Source organism: Calonectris borealis, chromosome 17 (genome assembly GCF_964195595.1).
Source record: "Calonectris borealis chromosome 17, bCalBor7.hap1.2, whole genome shotgun sequence".
NCBI classification, from domain to species: Eukaryota; Metazoa; Chordata; class Aves; order Procellariiformes; family Procellariidae; genus Calonectris; species Calonectris borealis.
Genome location: NC_134328.1, coordinates 8,340,318 through 8,355,611, shown reverse-complemented (window position 1 = coordinate 8,355,611; position 15,294 = coordinate 8,340,318). Strand labels below are relative to the sequence as shown.

Sequence of the window (15,294 nt, the reverse complement as noted above, 5' to 3'; positions counted from 1 at the left end):
TGTCCCCAAAATATTTAGTGGTTAGTGAGGGCTTTCGCCAAAAAAAAAGCATTGCTGGAAAAAGAATCTGCTAAATAAATGGGGAAACGAAGCTGGGAGGGGCTGTTTGCTTCTCTGCTTGCACATGGTGCTCTTGCGAGGGGGCACAGGCACCCGAGCACTCCTGGCTGGTGCTGCTGCCAGCGGACCACAAAGCGATGCTCGCCTCAGCCCTGCGGCTTCCTAGAAAACGCCTGCTGGGCTGCAGCCTCCCCTCGGCCCTGCAGCCTGGAGCGAACCCCCCCAGCCCCTCCACCACGCGGCTCTGCAGGAGCTCCCGACGCCTGCTGCAAACCGCTGCATCCCGAGCTGGGTGGGCTGCTCACGGTCCCTGGGAAAAGGCTGTGTCTCCCACTTTGAGACTGGTATTCTAGATCCCAGTTTCCTCTTGTAGCCCTTTTCTGTCCTTCTAATTCTTCAGTGTCACTTTTCAGGTGTGAACACTGAGTCTGGACACAATTTTAAGATGCAGCTGTGAAACCTATTATCAGCATCGCTGCTATCAAATACGTTAGGTTCAGGGCTGCACGTAACCACTGAGCAATTAAATGGCAACCCTGGTGATGAATTACAAGTGAGACCTCCTGGGGCTAAATAAATATCGGCTGATAACTACCGATAAAATGAATTTCCGTGTGCTTTTTTTTTAAAAGCACCCTTCCAGTATCTGTGCCCGGTCACAGCGCTGCACGTCTCCTGGGGGAAACGGCGTTAACTGTGGCATTTCCCCCCCCAGCACCTTGGGTTTCCAACCAGAGCTGGAATAAAAATAAACCAAATAAATCCACGTCCCTGCAGGAGCCAGGCAAGGGCAGGGAAAGGCAAGGCAAGGCAACACAGAGGTGGGCAGGGAGGGAGACAAGTGACAAGCTGAGGTTTTGGGTAACTGGTCTAAATACCTTTCCCCCAACTATCCCACCTCAAATGCATGAAAAAACTGTCGGGGTACAGAGCATGCCTCGAAAAAAAACCAGCAGGACGGGGAGAGCTGCAAAGTGCTAGTGACAGAGTGGTGGGGTCCCCCGGGGTGATGCGAAGAAGGAGAGCAGCAGGCTGGCAGTGCTTCACCCAGCACCCTGCCTGGGGGCAATGGGTGCAAGCCCATCTGCACAGGCACCGCTACACCCTGTGCCTGCGGAGGCTTCTGCTCCCTGCTCTCCAAAGGTAGTTTGGAAAAAGGCAGAGAATAAATTTATGCAGCTTCTTGGAAAAATGGTCTTTGCCAGTGACTTTGAGAGACTTCTCAGCAGGTTTTGTCTGTGCTGGCGTTTCGTCTGGGGGCTTCTCTTCCCAGCAGATTGCCGTGCGGAGGGAGTGTCAGGAGGGCTGGTGCTCCGCGTCCCTGGGTGCAGCTTTCCCACTCTCCGGCTGGCTGCGGAGAGCAGCCGCACTGCCAGTGAAAAAGCATTTGGCTGAACATCCCACCCGCCTGGTTTGCAAGTGAAAATAAGGCTTGTCCGATGGCCAGCTCCACCCAGAGCAGAAAATCAGACCCTTTGGCAGATCGTTGCTACTGTAATGAAATTTAGCTGTGCTGAGACTGCCAGTCCTCGAATGGGAAAATCCCACGTGGGTTCAGAGAAGTTTGGGGGTGGATCTGTCACAACTGCTGCTGCCTGGGGTCTTTGGCCCTGCCTGGGGACACCCACCACAGGTGCGCGTGGCCCCGCGGCTCAGCCCAGCCTCAGCACTGATTGCAACGTCATCTTCTCCCCGCAGCGAGTCCCCCCAGCCCCGGAGCCGTGTGGTCTTGCAGAGCCACGATGAAGCTCCTGCCCGTTGCCCCTCTCCTCTTGCTTCTCCTGACGACGCTGGAAGCCAGACCAAAACCTGCAGGTGAGCTCCGCCGGTGGGAATGGCCTGGAGGAGAGAGAAGTGAGTGTCAGGGCAGCGCAGCCCTCAGAGGATGGCTTGCTGCTTGAGGTGCGGGGACCCGATGCTTCTTCTTTGAGAGCATCTCCAAGAGAATGGAGGATCCCCCCAGGTGTGGGACCTGAACTTCCCAGCACTGCCCAAGCAAAGGGGAGCCCGAGCCTGGCCCCAGCGTGGTGGGTCTGGTGCCACTTGCTTCAGGCACGTCCTCAGCGTTGACACAGCCCAGCCTCAGGGCTTGTCACCCTCCTGCCCGCAGGCTCCGACCTCGGCAGGAGGCACAGGCGTGAGGGCGAACCCCCTCCCTGCACGGGTCCCCTGAGAGGGGGACAAAGCAAACACAGGGGCACCAGTCTCTCTCCTCCCAGGGCAGAGGGAGCTAAATCAATTCCAGTTTAAAAACAGTGAAGGCACCGAACGGAGAAAGGAGTGGGTATGCCTCAGAGACCTTCGGAGCAGTTGAGATGACAGCCTGGGTCTGGGCACCATCCCAAGGGGACTCAAAGTGTTTGCTTACCATTAGGGCCAAATTCTCCCAGCTTGGGTACGCGCAAGCCAAGCAAAATATGTTCATTGGCATTTCACTTGCGAAACGCTCTCCCGGTTTGCACTGGAAGTAGCACCCATATGTCCAAGAGAGGCTCTTTGGCTCGATCCCTGCCATGTGCGTGCCCTGAGCTGTGCTTTTCACTGTCTCATTTTCTGCCCTTAAAAAAAAAAAAAAAAACAACAAAGCAAGCCCTCGTTTTAGATAGAAACAGGGAAAATGCAGTAAAAAACAGGGGAAGCTGGAGCTGCGGGGGGAACACAAGAATTGCCCAAAGCAGTATTTTCGTGCTTGGCCCCGCAGCAGCAGGAGCCCGTGCGGTGCAGAGGTCTGGAGCAGGAGCTGCAGCTTGCAGAGGACAGCACGAGGCACTGGGCTGGTTTACACTTTAATGCTCTGATTTGCTGCAGAGATGAAGATGCCGCTGCCTAAACCTTGCCAACAGACAGAGAGGCATTTCTGCAGCCTGCGGGGCTGTCAGCTGCACAAATGCAGGGAGCAAGAGCTGGGTTTGGCTGCAGGGACGGTGTTGGGGAAGAGGGGACACTGCCATTTCCCCACAGCCCCATGGCCAGGGCACGTCTTCCCTTCTGTTGTCCCTGCTCCCGCTCTGCCAGCACCCTCTATGGGTTTATTTGGCAGTGGGAAGGTGCTGGTCTGTGGGGGCTGCCCAGACCTGCCCTCTCCATCCCCCGCTGAGCACTCCTCCAACCACCCAACCACCCAACGCTCCCAGCCCTGCTCCCACAGGCAGCCATGAGGCTGAACCATCTCTTTGCCCCCTTCCAGCCCTGAAGTGCAGGACGGGTCCCCTGGACATCGTGTTCGTGATCGACAGCTCCCGCAGCGTGCGCCCCTTCGAGTTCGAGACTATGCGGAGGTTCATGATAGACATCATCGGCAGCCTGGACGTGGGTCCTAATGCCACGCGGGTGGGGGTGATCCAGTACTCCAGCCAGGTGCAGAACATCTTCTCCCTCAAGACCTTCTTCACGCGGGCGGACATGGAGAAGGCCATCAACAGCATCGTCCCGCTGGCCCAGGGCACCATGACAGGGCTGGCCATCCAGTACGCCATGAACGTGGCCTTCACCACGCAGGAGGGCGCGCGTCCTCTGCACAAGAAGATCCCCCGCATCGCCATCATCGTGACGGATGGACGGCCCCAGGACCGTGTCACCGAGGTGGCCACCCAGGCCCGGAACGCTGGCATCGAGATCTACGCCGTGGGCATCCAGCGGGCAGACATGAACTCGCTGCGGGCCATGGCCTCGCCGCCGCTGGAGGAGCACGTCTTCCTGGTGGAGTCCTTCGAGCTCATCCAGCAGTTCGGGAAGCAGTTCCAGGACAAGCTCTGCGGTGGGTGAGAGCCGCAGCTGTGGGCTGGCAAGGGTGGGCCCTGCTAGAAGATGACCTCCACATGGGTGTTTGGGGTGGCTGCCCTTGCTAGGAGCAGTGGAGAGGGAAGCAACCTCCCCGATGGGGTGCTGGGACAGGCAGCCTTTCCTCTTGCTCACCTTTCCTCTGCTGGGGCAAGTTAAGGAGAGCTTCAAAAGCATTGCAAGCAAGCGCTTTTCTTCACCCGTGCCCGGTAGCTCTGCCCCAAGCCAGGACATCGTGGCAGCAGTGATGGGAATATTAAAGAGCAGGAAATGTGGAGCTGGTTTCCCTGGGTGTGACGGTGACGGGTGACGCATCCCAGAGCCCCGTCTACATTTCGACGTGGCTCTAGCAGGGTCTCCTCCTACGCAGACACGTGCATGGCATCTGCTGCATGCACATTTGTGTTTAATAAAAACCTGGCCGCGTGGTGCTGCTCTGGAGCGCCCGGCCGGTCTCGGCTGGGAGCCGGGGGGCTGGTTCGCACCGTGGCTGTGCTGGCACGGGTCGGGAGCTCGCGGGCTGGGACCTGTCTGTCCCCCCCCCATGCTGGTGGGCTTTGCCGGAGACCTGGCACTGCAGCGGGTGGCGAGACCTTGCTCACGCTCTCTGGCATCTGTCGAAGGGCAGAAGGCAGCTGCCAGCCTCTTTCAGGCAGTGTTTTCTAGCCAGGGGCACGTGCGTGCCTGCAGGGCTGCGTTAGTGCCATGGTGTGTCCCTGCTCGCTGGGGCAGGGGTCCAGGGCTGCCCAGATATTGCCCCCTGGGGCCCTGATGTGCTCCTGCGCCTGATGCCTTTGCTTACAACGCCCTGCCTGTCGCCTGCCTGCCCTGCTGCCCGCTTCCCGGCCGGCTCTGCAGACTCCTGGCCGCACAGACACACAGACGTGGCTTGTTCCAGCTGAGCTCAAGCTTTCGCTTAATCAGCTCAAGCTGTCAACAGTATCAATTAATACTGAGCGTTGATTTAGTGCTGGGGTAGATCTGAAAGCTGAGGCAGTTCAGAAACCTGCCCTGTGCAGTGTCTGTGTCTGTGCACTGGAAATCAGTGGGTGAGCGCTGGAGCTGGAAGGACCGGGGCTGTGCGGGTCATCCCGGTGGCTTTGGCTACGGGGACAGGGTGCGTGCTGGAGCCGGAGCCCCCACGCATTCGGTGTGCCTGTGGGCCACTCTGATGCCCTTTCTGCCTTGCAGGGGTGGACATGTGCGTGGAGCAGGAGCACGGCTGCCAGCACAGCTGCATCAGCACCCCTGGCTCCTTCCGCTGTGAATGCAACCCAGGCTACAGGCTCAACGTGGATGGAAAGACCTGTTCCCGTAAAAACCCTTTTTTTATGCTAACTCTTGTAAAGGACTTGTAGTTACAGGTCTCATGAAAGAAAGCTGAAACGCAGCAGAAGACCCTGCAAGGGCAGCAGCAGCCTGGGTGCTCCGTTCACCGGGCACGCTGCCTCCCGGGTCTGTAACGGCTGTGGATGGTGTCCAGCATTGCTAAATCCTGGTCACCTCTCTGGAATGGGACAATTTGGGCTCACATGGGCACAACCAGCTGCCTGTCACCTGAGGGACCTCCAGGCAGTGGGTACCAGAGGATGCATGTCCCAGCCCAAGTGCACAGTGTTTTGACCCTGTATTTTGAGTGCAAAGCTGTATTAGTTGGTTCTAGCCACCACCTCGGGACTTTTCCTTCTTGTCTCAGGGTGCTGGGAGCTTCCCTGAAGCCCAGGAGCAGTCCCTGCTCGGCTGCCCCAGGGAGACCAGGACAGGAGGGTGACGGGTGTCCTGTTCCCCCACAGCTATTGATGCCTGTGCAGACGGGAGACACGGCTGTCAGCACCAGTGCGTCAGCGCTCGTGGGTCGTACTCGTGCCGCTGCCGCGCAGGTTACTACCTCAACCAGGACAAGAGGAGCTGCACCAGTAAGTGTCCCTCTCCTTTCCTGTCCCTTCTTCATTTGCTTCTCGCTCTCCCTCTTCTTCTCTTGTCTTTCCCTCTCTGCCCACCCTTCTCCTTCTCTCGCCAGTGATCGATTACTGCAGCTTCGGAAACCACAGCTGCCAGCACGAGTGCGTGAGCATCCCCAACGGGCACTACTGCCGCTGCCGCAGCGGGTTCACGCTGCAGCCCGACAGCAGGTCCTGCAGGGGTACGTCCCGGCGCGGCGGCGCGGCACAGGCTGCGGTGTACGGCAGATACTTTGCCCTGCCCGGTCCCCAGGGGAAGGGCTGTTCCTGGGCCACCTTGCCTGGGTGGGGATAACCCTGTGCCCTTGGCTTGTCTTTCAGCCAACGACCTCTGCAACGGGGTGGATCACGGCTGCGAGTTCAAGTGCGTGAGCACCGAGGGCTCCTACCGCTGCGTGTGCCCCGAGGGCCAGCAGCTCCAGGCTGACGGCAAGGCGTGCAGCAGTGAGTATGGGGACGCAGCTCTTGGCATCCTCCTCGGTGGGCTTGGTGCTCCTGAAACTAGGCTGGGGGTCTAAGTGGGACTTTGGCTGAGCTGGGTTGGATGGAGGATGGAGAGCTAGCTGGGCTTGAGTGAGCACCCTGGCTGCTGTGGGGATGGGTGCAGGCTCCTGTCCTCAGAGACATGGCCCAGAAGATGCAACAGGAGCTTTGAGGAAAGGTTCAGGAAAAGGGAGACCTGAGAGGGACTTTCAGGGGATGCTGGGGTGGCAGTGGAGGTTTTTGGGGTGAGACCTCTGGGCACGCTTTGCCCCACTTCCCAGCCTCACCCCGGCTGCAGGTCCAGGGGGTCCATGCGGTGCCCCAGCCCTGGGCATCTTCACCCCTGATGGTGCCCACGGCCAAGCCAGTCCCTTCTCACCTTCCCCTGTGCCTGCAGAGTGTGGGTCCGGCCACGTTGACCTGGTGATGGTGATCGATGGCTCCAAAAGTGTCCGGCCTCAAAACTTTGAGCTGGTGAAGCAGTTTGTGAACCGCATCGTGGACCTGCTGGAGGTGTCCCCCCACGGCACGCGGGTGGGGCTGGTGCAGTACTCCAGCCGCGTCCGCACCGAGTTCCCCCTCAACAAGTACCACAGTGCAGACGAGATCAAGAAGGCGGTGATGGAGGTGGAGTACATGGAGAAGGGCACCATGACAGGCCTTGCCCTTAAGTACATGGTGGAGCACAGCTTCTCCGAGCTGGAAGGTGCCAGGCCTCTCTCCCACAATGTGCCCAGAATCGGGCTTGTCTTCACGGACGGGCGCTCCCAGGATGACATCTCCGAATGGGCCAGGAGAGCAAAGGAGTCAGGTGTGGGGGGCCGGGGACCCCAAATTGCAATGCTTTGGGCATCTCAAGATGGTTCCTCGGGGTGGCTGGCTCTGGGGGAGGCTGCAGCATCCAGCCTTGGGGTCCACAGGGGTGGACGTGCCTCTGCTGTGGTCGCAGGGTGTTCTGAGCAGCACCCTTCATGTGGCAGCCTGCACCACAGCAGTGGTGCCACGCTCCTGCCCGTCCTTCCCAAATTCCTGCGGTGTATTTGGGAAGCCGAGGGAAAATCCTGCATCCTTGGTTTTGCTCCCTCTGGGCTTGGGGCTGCTTGGTGTGGGGCTGCTGGCACAGTGCTCAGGATCCGTCCTTGCCGCGCAGGCATCGTCATGTTCGCCGTGGGCGTTGGCAAGGCCGTGGAAGAGGAGCTGAGAGCAATCGCCTCCGAGCCGGTGGAGCAGCACTTCTCCTACTCGGCGGACTTCACCACCATGACCCACCTTGTAGAGAACTTCAAGCTGAACATCTGCCCAGGTGGGTGCTCCTGGCCACAACAGGGGGCTCAGTCCCGAGCTGGGGGACCCTCCTCTCCCTGCAGAGCTGGTGGGTGGTTTGTGTGTCTGTCACCCTGCGTCTGGTGCCGCAGGGCTGAGCTGGGCTGGTGTGAGCCTGGGGTATCTCGATCTCCCCAGGCTGTTGTGGGTATAGGAGGTGGGTCCCCCGGAGGGATTGGAAAAGGAGAAGGTGGAGCTGGGGGGTTCAATGCAAAAGGGATGGCGTGTGAGCGGCCACCCCCGTGCTGTTGCACGGGCAGAGTCTGGGGTCGCACCCTGCCTTGTGGGGTGCTGCCCTGGCTCCGGGGATGGCCTGTCTCCTCGTCCAGACCTGCACTTCTGCTGCTGCCGGGTGCAGGAGGACCACGACGGGTTACTGTGAAGGTCTCCCTGCCCTGGGGCAGGCTGGGACTCCCCAGTGCTCTTGGGACCCCCGGGGGCTCCAGTGGGGCTGCAGACGTGGGGTCAGCGTCCCCCGCCACCCCGGCTCGAAGGCGAACCAAAGCTCCACACTGGCCGTCCTCGGCACGCTGTGACCGCGTGCGCGGCAGCTCCGCGGGATGCCTGGTGGGATGCCTGGCAGCGAGCTCGCTGCGCTAGCAGGGATGCAGCCTGGTGAAAAGGAGCAAGGCTGGAAAAAGAGGGGAAAAAGGGAGAGCCCCAAGGCTCAGGTCCGGCCCCGGCAGGTGGCTGTAGGGACAAGGGACTCGAGCTGTGCGGGAGCAGGGGAGAGCCAGGCACCACAGGGCTGTGCCTCTGACTGCACCCAAACCCCTACGGTCACAGAGGAGGGCAAAGGGGAGATGGAGATCCGCAGCCCGTGCGAGTGCGAGGCGCTGGTGCAGTTCCAGACGAACACCGTGGCCATCCTGCAGAGCCTGACTGAGAAAAATATCCTTTGGGGTGATGCCTGGGCTTGCCGGGGTGCAGGGCAGCCTGGGGACAGACTGCACACAGGGAAGGAAGGGATGGATAGATGGGAGTGGGGAAAATTTTAGGCTTCTTCAAGGGGAAAAAGCCCTTTGCCCACCAGACCGTCCGGCTCACGCGGTTTCCTTAGCACGTTCACTTGCTCAGATGACTGCCAGACTCGAAGACTTGGAAAAGCAGATTGCCAGCAAGAAGTGATCCTTGCAGAGGGCTGCAGCACTCGGACGGGGCACGGGGACGTACAGTAGCTACGTGGCATTGTTATTGCTAGGTTATTGTAAAGCATCAGTGTTTGTTCTTGTATCGTAAAATCCCAAGGGGGACGCAGAGCGTACTTAAAAAAACAAAAATCCTAAAAAAAAACCAAAAAAGAACTCGAGCAAAAACCCCTGCTGCGAAGCCAAAGGGTTCAGCCTTTGCTGTTGCCTTGTTCCTCTGAACTGGCAGGTCTGGGATGAGGTGGGATGTCTGCGCGGGCAGGCTGGGCTTGGAATGAGGAGACGTGACACCCAGCCTTTTCTCAAAGGGGCTGGGATGAACCAGCCCCTGCGCAGCCCCCTCAGACCCCAGCGCCCAGCAAGCTGCTTTGCAAGGGAAAAAAAACCTGCAGTGATCGCACCGAGAGCTTCTGCTGTCTCAGCATCTGCTGCCAAGTGGTGGGGCAGGGCAAGGAGAGCCGGGCGCCACGGGCAGTGCACGGGGATGCGTGCCATCCGGCTCACCTGGCCGGCTCCCGGCACGGTGCCCAGGTGTGCACCCATGGGAAAGAGGGTGGCAGGAATCAGCAGATCCCCTTGCCCCTGTTTTGGCGGAATTGTTTGGGAATCGATTATCTTGTTTGTTTTTTTATTACATAGCAAAATGGTAATAATTCTTTCTATAAATATCTACGTGTGTGTGTGTATATATATATATATATTTCATTTTGAGAGCAGGGTAGTGCTATTTTTAAACACTTTTATATATGGAAATTTCTATCCTGACAATAAACACCCTGAAGATTTGTATGACACGTTCCTCTCCTTTCAGCTGGGCTGCAGGGACGCAGAGCCATCTCTGTGTCAGAACAGGGGCCTCTGGCTTTTGCAAAGGGCCCCTGTCCTCAGGCTCCAAAAATCCTTCAGGAAAATCCTTGCTCTGTGGGCACTCCAGGATGTTGCAGACCAGCCTTGGCTGGAGGGAGCCAGGCACTGTGTCACCGTCCCCAGTGTTTGCTTTGGAGCCTGCACTTGTTGGAGCATGGGGAGCTCGGCGCCTCTTTTATGGGGGTGTAAACATGCCAAGTCAGTGGTGCAGGGCCACTTACACCCACGGGGGACTTGGCCCTGGTGCCGGGACACGTCCGCTCAGGGCAGAAGAGCCACCGAGCTCCCTGGCTGGCTGCACAGGGAGGGATGCCAAGGCAGCCGGGGACCCATCTCCTGCAGGTGCATGGTGCAGAGGTGGCTTTTTAATCACAGGAGCCCACCTTGGTGTAGCCCCCGTGTCCACACTCGGGAGAAAGGAGGTCTCCACTTAGTCCTGTCTCCTGCATGCAGGCAGAGGCTGCTGGATAGGGGCAATGGTTTTTGGAGGGATCCTTCATGTACCCATCTTGCTTGCTGGTCCCGTACCCAGGAGGTGAGAGCAAAGCGGGACTGAGAGGAGCTGTTGCTTCTGAACTAGCAATTTGTGCAGGAGGATTTGTGTGCCTGGGGGGGCTCACAGGGCTCTGCAGGGTGCTGGGCAGCCCTGGACTGGAGGGAGGAGGAGGAGGATTGGAGCCCTGGGCTCACACTGCTTCAGCACAGCTCCTTTTCCCCCAGGACGCTGTTAGTGGCTCCATCACGCACCTTGGCCAATTTGCTTTGCAGAGTCTGGGTGTTTACGCCACCATGAATATTCCTGGTGGGTTTATAGGGCACTTTCAGGGGTGGCTGAGGGGCCACATCCTGCTGGTCCCGCTTCCAGGAGTGGTTTGCTCCATGGGACTCGTGTCCTAGGGGGCGAGAGTGGGGATGTGGTGAGGTTTTGTGTGCTTGAGGCTGGGATCTGGAGCCGAGGAGCAGGAGGCTGAAAGCAGGTCCTGGGCTGGGGTGTGGGGCTTGCTGGGACTGCTCCGGGGAGAAGAACTGGGAAGTGCTCAGGTATTTGCTTTATGAGGCAAGGAGTAGCTTTTTCCACATGCAATCGAAAGCAGCAGTTCCCCAGTTCAGCGTGGGGTCTTGTCCCAGTTGGCATGGACTGGGGCATTTGTAGCCTCATTATATCTGTTTGCTGAGCTGGCAAACGAAGCACTGATGATTAGCTCTGCGCATAACCCACCTGGCAGCCCCACAGCGCTCCTGTCAGCCCTATATCCCACCCGTCAGCCCCACATCCCACCCGTCAGCCCCATAGCTCATCCATGCACCCCTCCCAGCCCCCATATCCCTCTCACCTACCGCACAGCCCAGCAGACAGCCCTGGGTGGGGGTTAGGAAGGTGCTGATGATCACAATCCACATCCAAGCCAGATCCTATTGCTACAGAGCACAGTGACCAACAAGCCACACCAGTGTCCTGCAAGCCCAAAACTGGGGGCTGGGACTTCCCTACTTTGTATACAGCACCCTAAAAAAATACACAGTGACTGCAGGGAAAATTAAAAAACAACAGAGAAAAAAAAAAAAAGGCAATTAGCTGAGTTTGGAATTTAATAACAGGCTTGATTAGAGCAGATAATGGCAAGCCCTGAGGGCATGATTAAGCCTCAGTTGGCCCAATGTAATTTTGGCAAATATTAAGGGAGGTTCTAGACAAAGTGGAGCTGGGCTGACAGTGAGACGGAGAGGCTCGACGAGGGCTGGCAGCACGGTGTGGCCTCCGGGGTAGAAAATCATCGCTGTGAGAGGGGAAGCGGGAGGCACAGCAGGAGCTGGGCATCAGCTGAGGTGGGATTTTCGGGAAAGCATCCCCAGGACAGGCTATGGGATTGCATCTGGGAGCAGGGCCGTGTCTGCGCGGTCCTGCAGAGCCTCGTTAATTGCTTTTCACTAGATGGCACCAGACACCAGCGTTAATGAGGGTGCGCTGGGCTGGGGGCACCCCCTTCTCCCGGGCACCCCGAGGCGGTGGACCCGGCCCGGGGGCGAGCGGAGCATCCTCAGCCATGAGCTGGGGATGGGTGGACGGAGCTTGGCGTCAGGCTGAAAGCATTGCATCGCCTGGCAGGCGACAAGGGCTGCTTGGTGGGACACAAGGTGTCCCTCGGGTGCTTTACCCACCCTGCTAAGGCTGGGGCTCGGCCATGGTCAAGCCCTGAGCCAGGGGACCGGGGGCTGCTGGCCTCCCTCTTTGCCATCCCTGGGTAAAACAAACCAGAGACCCCTGGCCTGGCTGGGAAATTGCAGCGTCAGCCAGCAGCATCCTCGGCGTTGCACAGCTCAGGCCTTGCTGCCTGGGGAGGAGGCTCACAAAGTGCTGTCCAGGGAGGACAGCATGAGCAGTGTGGGATGGGGATGGCTCTGCGGGACCCTGCGGCAATGGGTGCTGCATATGTGGCAGAGTGCAACATGGGGACTGCAGGCAGTCCTGTGCACAGAAATGCCATGGTCTGGGTTATTCCGTGGGAGTTTGCAATAGGAGCAGATTTTAGACATTTTCCCTATGGACTTGCTATGGATAAAGCACTATCAAAAGTCCTTCAGTTGGATTTCTTCCCCCCCAGTTCTCTGCTGCTAAATCTAAGCCTTGCTCCTTGGCGTTTCCCCTCTCCTAAAGGTGCAGCCCCAAGCACCGCCTCGGCCGGATCCTGGCACCAGCTGGGAGCACAGCACTGTCTTCTCCAGCCCTGGCAGCAGCTGAACAGCCAAAGATTGCTTAAAAATTAATCCAATGCTTGTATTTCTCATTAAAAGTGCAAAATTATTGGTGCACAGCCCAGAAAGTCTATTTGGGTTGGCTAAATATTCTCTCGGTTATTTAATAAATGACTTTACAAAGAGCTAAATGCAGCCACAGAGTCATTAGGGAAACTGGACAATAATTAACAGATATCCCGTGAATGAAGGTCCAGTTAATGTGGCACATTGAGACATGAGAAGGGAAGTCTGAGCAGGAAAGGGCACGGTGAGATGCCCACCATGCCCTGGATGGAAAGTGGGGGCTCCAGGGGCTGGAGCAGAGCAATGATGGGGGGCTCGGGGACTGCATGGAGATGTAAGGGCGATGCCCGGGCTTTTGCTGCTCCTTGCCCTGCCCGGTTGTGAAATCATGGGCTGCCCCAGCCTGCCCTTTGCTGGAGCATGGGGTGTTTGGCTGCGGAGTGCCTGCCCTTCCCAGCGCCTCTTTCCAGCACAGCTGGGTTCCTGCTAGGCCCAGAAATCCCAAGGAATGGCTCCAAAAACCTGTTACACAAGGCAAGGGGGACATTGACATTGGTGGGAAATGGAGTAATTTCCCATTGCCCAAGAGCACCTAAAGAAAACAGCTTTGCCCGGAGGGAGGGTGCAATCTCCTTGTGAGGGAGAAGATGGAGGCCTGAAGGCTGGCGAGATCTTTGCCCTCTGAGCAAGGACTACAGCCTCTTATCCCTACAGCCATCAAGAGTTAGGGCTCAGTCACGCCAGGGATGTTTGGGCAATGACAGGGCTGTACGGAGCTAATGCTCCTATCCCGGTGAGGCCAGCCACTTTCTTCCAGCACCAACCTGCTTCCCGCATGGCAGCAGCCACCCAGAGAAGATGCTGGGGTTCAGGTGACCCCTACAGAGCTTGGGAAACCTCACCCTCGGCTGAGCCAAAGCTGCTTTCCCCACACTAGCTCACACCACCAGCAGGGCAGGAGCCAGGAGGGTTTGGGGCTGGGGCAGGTTTCCTCTAGGAAAACCTCGGCGGATCATCCCTGGGAAGGCACAGGCAGCCCCATTCTCTGGACCATTGCTGACCTGGATTGTGCTGTAGGGTTTCGCTTGTGGGTCCACATGGAAGCAGGGTACTGAGGGAAACCCATGTAACAGGCCCTCAGAAGGGAACGCTGCATGGTCACCACGATGGTTTCTCCTGCTGAAGCGTGCCTGCCCAGGAGAGAGCAGCTCCACTGCCTCCAGCCTGCTTGGGGGACAATGCCCTGGACCATCTCCCCTTGGCTTGTCCCTCAGCCCCAGGTGTGGCTGCAGGGGACAGTTGTGCAATGGAATAACTGCTTTTTAGGCAATTGAACAATCCTGTTTGTATCTTGTGCAAAAAGCTTCCGGAAAACACAACGCAACAGCAGAGAAAAAGGTAAAAACATCAGCCCAGGCCCAGCCCAACTCCCCACCCCCACCCTCCCCAGGAGTTTAAATGTCAGTGTCCCCCCAGCTCGTCACGCTCGCACCTCTCAGGGACACAGCAGCATGAAGTCGGTGGCCACCCTCCTCCTGGTGGGGATGCTCATCCTCTGGACAGAGCTGCCGACAGGTATGAGATATCCTAGAATAAGGTACAGGGAGGAAAAGCACAGGGGCTGGGAAGGAGCCGTGTTTGCAGGGATCCTCTGGGATGGGAAGGGAGAGGAGGGGGCCATTCGCTGGGCATCATCTCCCCAGGGCCCCTCAGCTGCCAGCAGCCTGGAGCAAACAAGTCCCTCCTCTTGCAGGCAGCACCTGGTCCTGCCCGGTGGTCCGCTTCACCTGCGCGTTGCTCAACCCGCCGAACAAGTGCTACACCAACTGGCAGTGTCCGCGGCACACGAAGTGCTGCCAGACCTTCTGCGGGAGGAAATGCATCTCGCGCTCACCTATCTTGTCCTATGGTAGGGTCTCAGGAGCCCCCCCTCCTGCGCCCACCTCCCCGGGTAGCAGAGGGGGGATACGGTGACAGTGGCCCTGGGCAGGGAGCTGTGTCCAGCTGCCAGAGCCGTGGGCTGTCAAGCTGGTGGGGCGATTGATGGCCAAACGTGTGGGCTGGGGTTACTCTGAGCACCAGCCCCAACCTGTTGCTTTCTCTCCCTTTCCCCAGCATGAGGTCCAGCTCCCAGGACGGACCGAGGGTCTTCTCGGCATCCCTGTGGCATCCCAGCATCAGCCAGCTGCCCACACCTCTGCTAAGGCTTGTCCCGCCCGATGTTGGCTCCCAGGAGGATGGGGATGGCCACCAGCCCACACTCAGAGACCACCGTGGCTCCAGGACCACCCCACTGACAGCTGCCACTCGGTGCTACGGGCCGCCTGCACGCCCTCTCCCTCCGCTTCCCCACTGCCGTTTTAATAAATAAAAGAGCTTGTCCCAGGGATGCTTATGATGTTTATGATGTGCAACTCCTTTCCTCACCTCCTCCTGCCTCTCTCCTGGCTGATCCTAGCACATGCTCCCACTGCAGCGTGTGTCCCCAGGCACACCCCAGGACAGGCAGGGCTGTGACCCTGCCTGCCCGGGGGTATGCAGGAGGCAGAGCCTCCCCGTGGGTACCACACTTGGCACACATCTGGAGGGCAGAGGAAGGGGGTTACATAGACCCAAACCCCAAGTGGTGGGGGGAAAAATTCAGCTAAAGACAATTGCGTGGGAAAGCCTTGAGCCAGGGCACAAAACCACAGCTCTAAGGGGTTCTTGTAACTTTTGTACAGCTGAGCGCCAGGGCCAAAAATCCAGGACATGCTGAGAAACATCAGGAGGAGGAAGCATGTGCAGCCTGAGGGACCTGCCCGACATCTGCCCAGTGCTATAGCAGAGCCAGGCATTGCCACCACGCACAGCAGGGGTAGAGCATCACCCAGCCTGTGCTGATGCCCAGCAAACAGTGCCTGCCAGCCCAT

At 58.4% G+C, this 15,294-nt stretch overlaps 2 protein-coding genes across 2 annotated transcripts; both read left to right on the top strand.

Annotated features, from left to right (window-relative positions):
- The first annotated feature begins 1,787 nt into the window (after positions 1-1,787).
- Positions 1,788-8,735, top strand: MATN4 (matrilin 4). Its single transcript, XM_075166089.1, has 10 exons — positions 1,788-1,875; positions 3,248-3,817; positions 5,032-5,154; positions 5,634-5,756; positions 5,861-5,983; positions 6,123-6,245; positions 6,682-7,095; positions 7,435-7,587; positions 8,394-8,498; positions 8,677-8,735. Exons 1-10 carry the CDS (start codon positions 1,803-1,805, stop codon positions 8,733-8,735), a joined length of 1,866 nt encoding a protein of 621 aa, XP_075022190.1. The 5' UTR covers positions 1,788-1,802.
- Positions 8,736-13,850: 5,115 nt separating this feature from the next.
- Positions 13,851-14,771, top strand: PI3 (peptidase inhibitor 3). The gene is made up of 3 exons (XM_075166467.1): positions 13,851-13,957; positions 14,136-14,291; positions 14,498-14,771. The coding sequence occupies exons 1-3, from the start codon at positions 13,894-13,896 to the stop codon at positions 14,500-14,502; spliced, it is 225 nt and encodes a 74-aa protein (XP_075022568.1). The 5' UTR covers positions 13,851-13,893; the 3' UTR covers positions 14,503-14,771.
- The last annotated feature ends 523 nt before the right edge of the window (positions 14,772-15,294 follow it).

Excerpts from the sequence above, each read along its gene's own strand:
- MATN4 (XM_075166089.1), top strand. The coding sequence starts at position 1,803 with ATGAAGCTCCTGCCCGTTGCCCCTCTCCTCTTGCTTCTCCTGACGACG. Across the intron at positions 5,984-6,122 it reads CGACAGCAGGTCCTGCAGGG|CCAACGACCTCTGCAACGGG; the intron begins GTACGTCCCGGC and ends CTTGTCTTTCAG. Across the intron at positions 7,588-8,393 it reads CAAGCTGAACATCTGCCCAG|AGGAGGGCAAAGGGGAGATG; the intron begins GTGGGTGCTCCT and ends CTACGGTCACAG.
- PI3 (XM_075166467.1), top strand. The coding sequence starts at position 13,894 with ATGAAGTCGGTGGCCACCCTCCTCCTGGTGGGGATGCTCATCCTCTGG. Across the intron at positions 13,958-14,135 it reads CTGGACAGAGCTGCCGACAG|GCAGCACCTGGTCCTGCCCG; the intron begins GTATGAGATATC and ends CTCCTCTTGCAG.